The following is a 7,836-nucleotide window of genomic DNA, read 5'->3' as shown; positions in this document are numbered from 1 at the left end:
TCAACACTTTCTACAAAAGAAATCCAAGTGAAATCACTAGCCATTGTGATATACGTGGTTTTTTAGTCTAATTAGACTTCTTGATCAAATGATATTGTTTGAGTTGGAATATTTCCCGAGTTTAAATGGTCTTCTCATAGAATCTAAAGATGCCCAACATCTTGTCAATATTCACAAGCAAGCTCTGCTAATATCCTCATATTACTCTAATGATATCCATCCATTTATGAAGTCCACAAAGTAAATTATTCAGAACTTCAGACATACAATCCAAATGACAATAACTAGAGTCCGAATACCATTTCTTCATGAATATCACCTAAATAATATTTCGTTAGATTCAATAGATACTTATGAAAGGTTTTGTCACTCTTCAAAACATATTAAGAAGTTTTCTCAACAGTGTGTAGGGCTCAAGATTGATGAGCTTTCAAGGGCAAAGGCGGTCACCACAATGAATGATTGAAGAGAACTCAATTGCCTATTCATGCCTCACCATATGTAGCAATTTCATTGTTGCATAAGGAAGAACATGGCTCTTTTTTGGGTCCTCAACTCATGGCTGCATAATGAATAACTACGGTGACGCATTTTGGTTAAGGCTGGGCTCGTTTATGCAATCATTTAAACTTATGATTTGATGGTTTGAACCAAGGATTGAACTTGAACCATGAGCAACCATCATTCAGTTCTTGCTCAATTTACTTTGTAGCCCATGTTTGGCTGAATTGCGTTCATGTAATCTAATGGTTGTGCATAAAAGCTTTTGCATAGCTTGATTCTACGTTTGAAAATTTTGACTGCTTTATAGTGCAACACGTAGAAACCAACTAATCTCTTTCTGGATGAAACGTAAATGTGAGGAGTACTTCTTTCTTTTGACTCTGGAAGAAAAGAAGAAAAAGTGCAATTGTGTTGTTTTTGAAGCTAGCCTATCATTTGATTTCCGAAGAGAAATTTATCAACTTGAATTAAAGTAATATGCCAAGATGGAAAGTGTCATGGCTAGAACTATCACATGGAGGAGGGGTGGATAGGTTATATAAACAATTAAAGCATAATTTGAAACAACCAAAGTCAAAGTCTAATAAAAAACTTCGTAGTGATCAAATCTTCTGCAACATCTTATGAAGAACTATGTAATGATCAGACTTTACCATGTGCAATAAATTGAATAAATGAGAGATTAAAGGATAGAGAAAATTGCACACAACAATAATAGTGGTTCAGCTTTTGTAAGCCTACATCCACTCTCCCGCGCTATAGCCTATTAGTTAGATTCTACAATGAAGAACCGATAAGAGGTTATAAGATCTAAACTCTGAACACTTGAGCTCAAGTGTATAACTCCTCACACACTCTCAACTTCTAAATGGTTACACAATGATCTCAAGGAGACGAATGTATTTGATGGCTAAACACTCTTTAGACTTTGGAATTATAAGCTTCCATTTTCTCGTGTTGCATTTTTCCTTTCAACTTCGAGACCTCCTTTATACTCCTCTCTATCTAAGATGACCGTTGGATATATCCCCTAGAGGATTATCCAGCCAATCTACTTGTTGGCCCATATCTTGCCTAGAAGATCTTATCACTTCAAAAATGTCGAGAATAAAGTTTCCTGTAGATTCTGGGCGGCAGTTTGGGTTTCCATAAGTTTAGTGCTTTAATTTGGAAAGAATGTTTCACCTCAAGTCTATCGTTCTAGGAAAGTGAGATCTTCAAAAGATATTTGGAAGACTTTCCTTTTGAAACTTCTTATAAATAAAGCAAGGAATCTAATCAATCACCACTAGCTGTTGCACGAGGATATTATCTCATTTCTAAGAACACATAAAGAAGGAAATAATTATCATTTGATCATATCCTATCAGATTTTTCACCCAAAAAATATTTATCATCAAAATCAAAGTCTTTTACTCCCGATAAGTTTTGTCAATCTTCAAAATTAATTTAGGAAATTTCCTCAATAGAAAGACCCATCATGCGTCATGATCATGAGTTGATGTAGCATCTAGAAGCTCATCTTTTATCGCCATCCTCGGTAATCGTTTTTCACCATTGCTGATCATTGTTAGGGTGAACTGATGGAAAAAAGAAGAATCACTATCCATATTTTTATTAGGAATAAGTACACTAAGAGTGCCATAACTTTCGTATATAATTCTGTAACTTTTTTTCACTCACTTGAGTGTCATAAATTCAAAAAATCGACCACTTGATTGCCATCGGCGATTTGCCTTGTCGAAAAAGCTGATGTAGCATTAATTTATAATACATCATCCGACGTAGTGTGTCAAAAAGCTGAAGTCAACACTTGCAAATGCAAACAACATTGCTTGAAGGATAGCAGAAATTCCAATAACTTCACGAATGATTGCTTCAGAGTCATAAATTTTTAGAAGTGAACACCCAGGTTTATCATTTTTTTTTAATGACAAGAAGAGAGAGAGTTTGAAAACGTCTTTTGAGGAAGAGAGAGTTTGAAAACGGCATCGTCTAATTGTGGAAGATTTTAAAGAAAAAAAAAAAAACGACGATATTTGTTATACTCTTGTCATGCTAGACAAAAATTTCCACGTTGGACATCAATTTTTTTTTTTTAAATTCCACGTCAAAATGGAAAATTAAGAAAAAAAAATCCACATGAAGCGATTTGTCGGAAATGACACTCAAATAATTGATTTTACACCAATGTAGTACTAAAGTGAGTGAAACAAGAAATTATAGTCCCCAAATGAGTACCATACGAAAGTTGTTTTGCACTTATTTCATTTTTCTCATATGGAATGTGCACTCCTACAATAGTTGTTTTGCTGTTGGTTTTCCTCCTCCTTTTTCTTTAAGATTGTATTTTAGAGAAATAATAATTCAATAACTTTGAAATTCACAACAAGAAAGGGTCAGGTTCTTTGCCTCCTTGTTAAGACACTGTTCAATTGTATTCCTTTAGGTTTCATGGGGACTTCATTTTGTTTCTTGTTTTGGGCTTAGGAGTTGATTCTGAGCGGGAAAAACGTAATGATAGGACCGTTATATATATAGCATGATCCTTAAACTGTTCTTTATCCTGCTGAGAAATGGATTACATCAAGCTCTTCGAGAAAGCTATGGTCGTTTCATCCTCAGTTGCTTTGTTCTGGAAGATCATCAAACATATGTGGAGTCCCATAAATGTGGAGAAGGAGCCAGTGAAAGTATTGGTTACCGGCGCAGCAGGCACGTTTTTGCTTCAATTGATCGCCTCCATTTTTTCTCATCAGACGGTCACTATCGGATTCAGTGCTCGGATGGTTCATCAATGTCGAATCTTGCATAATGTCCAATTACATGGATTCGTTGTTAGAGTTGAAGTTACAGTTCCATCAATTTGGAAGGTCAAGGCTAACAGCGACGGCATGGATTCTCCTTTGAATTCATGCCGGTTGCCATAATGTTTAACCGAGAGTTTCCTATTTTGCTTTCGCAGGACAAATCGGCTACGCCCTCATGCCTATGATTGCTAGGGGAGTCATGTTAGGACCCGATCAGCCTATAATTATTCACATGCTCGATACCGAAAAAGCTGCCGAGGCCTTGAATGGCCTGAAGATGGAGCTGATCGACGGCGCCTTCCCTCTGCTCAGAGGCAAACCTCTTCAAGCTGATTGCTCATCTTATGCGGACCTTAAACATTGCTGTAATCAGTGTCTAAATAGTCGCTTTACCATGTCTGGTTTATCAGGTGTCGTGGCCACTACGGATGTTGTCGAAGCTTGCAGAGACGTAAACATAGCTGTCATGCTGGGTGGCAAACCGCGCCAAGAAGGCACGGAGAGGAAGGATTGCATATCTATGAACGTCTCCATTTACAAGGCTCAAGCGTCGGCCTTGGAGCAGCATGCCGCTGCCGATTGCAAGGTGAGACAGATTGGACAAATTTCACTTCTCAGGTTAAAGGGCAAATTCCTCTTTTTTTCCTGTAGAGGAACACGTGAAAGAGTACTTGATTTTCTCTGGTAAGATGTTTCTTTTTTTACTTGTATTCGGCAGGTTCTAGTGGTTGCCAATCCTGCAAACACGAACGCGCTGATCCTGAAAGAGTCTGCTCCTTCGATCCCTGAGAAGAACATCACGTGCCTCATGAGGCTCGATCACAACAGAGCGCTGGGCCAGATAGCCGAAAAGCTGAAGGTGCGCGTGAGCGATGTGAAGAACATCATCATCTGGGGAAACCACTCCTCGACTCAATATCCAGATGTTAATCACGCCACCGTCGCCACCAGCAGTGGTCAGAGATCTGTCAGAGATCTCATTGCCGACAATGAATGGTAGCTCAAAGTTTCTGTCGATAGCGCAATTTTCGATACTATAGACCTGTAGCCTGCCATTTCCTTGGTTTATGTCTTCACTGATCAATCAGTTGAAATGCAAGACAGCATCGCACTCCAAACACCAAAATCGAAGAAATCTTGATGTGACTCTTTAATCTTCTGTCATTCTTCTTACTTAGGTTGAATACGGAGTTCATTACTACCGTTCAACAGCGCGGTGAAGCGATCATGAAGGCTCGGAAACGTTCGAGCGTGCTATCTGCTGCAAGCGCCGTGTGTGACCATATGCACGATTGGCTGCTCGGCACACCCAAGGTATCGATAAATTGTCAAGTGGTCAACATGACTCAATGTCTTCAATTTACTCTGCGTACCGTTTTTATGAGTTCGCTCAATCACTTGAAACTGCACCAAACAGGGAACATGGGTCTCCATGGGAGTCTGCTCGGATGGTTCATATGGAATCCCACCCGGCCTCATCTACTCTTTCCCCGTCTCATGTCAGAACGGAGAATGGTCGATCGTTCAAGGTACAGTTCCATCATCCTGTCCTTCGGCATTTTGTATCGAACATGAATGTAGTGTGCCTCGTGCAAGAGCAAGAATGCTCATATCAACACATTATCGTACAACTCATGATCTCGATATAGGCATTAAAAGAGCATGCAAATAAAGAATCAATATACACATGCAAAAACCTCATCAGAGCCAGCCGCATCTTATACTTTATCATAGTCATGGTGATTAGTTGTCAATTATGGGACACTGTTTTGGCAATCTGAATATGTTTATTAATACGGAAACCGGTTACTTATAACGTGCAGGGCTTAAGATTGATGAATTCTCGAGGGCGAAGATGGATGCCACGGCAAACGAGCTTATCGAGGAGAAGTCACAGGCCTATTTGTGTCTCGACCGATTCTGCAGTCTTTCCAGCACTAGCGATGAAGAGTGATCATCTTACGTTCTATGGTTCAGCTGCTTTGTAACATGATTAAACATGCCAAACTCCCGTTTGTTGCACGCTTCACAGAAACTACTACATGATATAATATCAAACTGAAGATGCCGCTTGCAGTCGTGTGTCACTATACCATTACCTCTATTACTTAACCAGATGAACAACCTATCTTTGCTTCGCGCACTACATCTACCGATTGTTTGATCGAACAAACTGAAGAATGAGACCTTAGAGGTCTCGAAACCAGGCGGCGAACCACAAATGAGAGAGAGAGTAAAAGAGAGAGAGAGAGAGAGAGAGAGAGAGAGCATGTTCAGTTGAACTTATTACATAATATCACACATGAAAGCCACACAAACACCCTACTGATCATCAAAATGCAGATTTTGCAAAGCACGCTACTTTTGCCACCTGCATTTCTGTGTCTAAAACGTTCAAACACGAGCGAAGACACTCCCAATCCAAACCACACACCTTTCGACTACGACAGAACCGAGGAAAATAAGATTCACATGAAGAGAACTAGAGAAACAACACAGAAACCATCTAAATCAGCAGTTCGCACTACCCGTTAAAACCCTCACGCACGGTCTCACACGCCCAACGTTGTTAACCATCAACGTTCACCTCTCTCCCTGGTTCATGGCGATGCGCCAGAGGACGAGCCCGGGAAAATGGGAGTGGCCGGAACACACCCGCCGGGGAACGTGCAGAACCCGGACGGCCCAAACCCGACCCCGCCGGCGAATCCAGGGTTCGGCAAGCCCCCTCCGGTGCCGGGGCCCGGGAAGTAGTACCCACCGGTGCCTCCGTAGATGTTCTGAGGGCGGACGGCCTTGTCCTTGCTCTTCAGCATCCTAGCTCCCTCGACATTGACGTTGCATGCAAGAAAGAGGCTCAAGAGTAACACTAAGCAAACAAGCGACGAGGACGAGGACGACGACGATCTCTTCATCTCCATGGTAGTGTTGATGTTGCGGCTTTTGAGACTGGTGAGCGAGGGATGGTGGCCTTGACATGGCCCTTGTTTATATAGTAGTATCTTGGCTTTTTAATTAAAATGATTCGTGTAATTACTTATATCATTTGAAATAACTAGTCGATTAGAAAATATTTCATTAGTCACAACATTTTATGTCTAATTACTTTAATGGATGATGAAAATATATTTCATTTGTTCATTTTTGTAAGTAATAAAATAGACCATTTTTAGGAATATATTTTTCAAATCATTCATTTTTTGTGAAACAAACAAAACCTAACTAAGAGATGGCATCTTGAAAAATTTTATGATTGCGGTCCTTTTTTAAGGATGCCAATGTTCATTCATTTGGGGATCTAGGGTTGTACCAATATTAATGAACTTAGCCTCTCAAGTCTCAACTACATACTTCGAGATGGGCACAAGGAATTTATACACACCTGGACAAAGTTTTAGAGTGTATTTGTTTTGCGAAAAATGAATGATTTAGAAAATATTTGTCTAAAAATAATCGTTTGTTTTGCTTATAAATTATGAGGGAATGAAAAAAAAAATCATCATCCACGAAAAAATTTAGGTTTGTTTTGTTGTCGATAAATAATATTTTCATTAACTAATTATTTCAACATGAGGGATTATTTATAAGAAAATATTTTCCAAATCATTCATTTTTCTTAAAATAAATGGAACCTTACACATTGGTTAATCACTTTCTTTTTTATCTCAAGAAACAATGAGAAATGGCATTTGCAATTATCATTAAGCAGCCTTGTTTGGCCTATAGATGCATAGACTAACCCTAATTTTAGGATATGATTCAGTGTTTTACTCTGCTTTTAACAAAAGAACTTGGATTTCTCTGAAGTGGAAGGTAAAAACAAGGATCCAAAGGAACGCGAAAAAACCGGGGGGACCATCAAGTCATAATCGGTTCGAGAGAGTTGATGAAATTTTATACCGAAAGTGATATGTCAGGCTGGAAGTAAGCTTGCTATATTTTCTCCATTGTTGACTGGAGAGAAATTTCTCCAAACAAGCCTTAATTGGTTAATTATAAGCATGGACATCACCAAGGTACAAACTTAAACTAAACATAAATGTGGACGATATCCATATCTTCAATTCATCGATCAAAGATGTTATTGCATTTCCTCCGACGAAAACATGGGTCTTGATTTCTTTTAGGCCAAATCTAACAATCTTTGACTTCATAGCACCCTACTCCATAAATTCTTTTGTTCCTGGACAAGATATTGTCATTTTCACAAGTAATAACTCAATTTCACAGCTCAGATCATATCGATTGTCATATCACTTATAAGCGAATTACTCATGAAAAAGTTTTTTTAACTGGTAACAAAGCAAGGAGAAGCGAATACTATCAATCAATTTCGAATATTATTATGAGGTTTTGCACACATGACAGCATGCTAAGATGAAGCCATAACTATTTTGCACCACGGCAAATCCGAATGTCCGTCATTGGCAGGTCCGTCACTACACAAAATTCACTGCATTCGGGCATCGCAGCACGGGCCGTTTGGAAAGCACCCGGCCTATTTACGACCTGGCCAACAACC

At 39.3% G+C, this 7,836-nt stretch overlaps 1 protein-coding gene across 1 annotated transcript; it reads left to right on the top strand.

The window, feature by feature from the left end:
* Positions 1–3,002: 3,002 nt before the first annotated feature.
* On the top strand, positions 3,003–5,390 carry LOC104446356 (malate dehydrogenase, cytoplasmic). The gene is made up of 7 exons (XM_010060217.3): positions 3,003–3,219; positions 3,470–3,628; positions 3,725–3,900; positions 4,033–4,310; positions 4,493–4,628; positions 4,732–4,843; positions 5,138–5,390. Exons 1-7 carry the CDS (start codon positions 3,081–3,083, stop codon positions 5,266–5,268), a joined length of 1,131 nt encoding a protein of 376 aa, XP_010058519.2. The 5' UTR covers positions 3,003–3,080; the 3' UTR covers positions 5,269–5,390.
* The last annotated feature ends 2,446 nt before the right edge of the window (positions 5,391–7,836 follow it).

Source organism: Eucalyptus grandis, chromosome 5, assembly GCF_016545825.1.
Source record: "Eucalyptus grandis isolate ANBG69807.140 chromosome 5, ASM1654582v1, whole genome shotgun sequence".
Lineage (NCBI taxonomy): Eukaryota > Viridiplantae > Streptophyta > Magnoliopsida > Myrtales > Myrtaceae > Eucalyptus > Eucalyptus grandis.
Note: the sequence above shows the minus strand (reverse complement) of the source record. Positions and strands in the feature narration are given on the sequence as shown.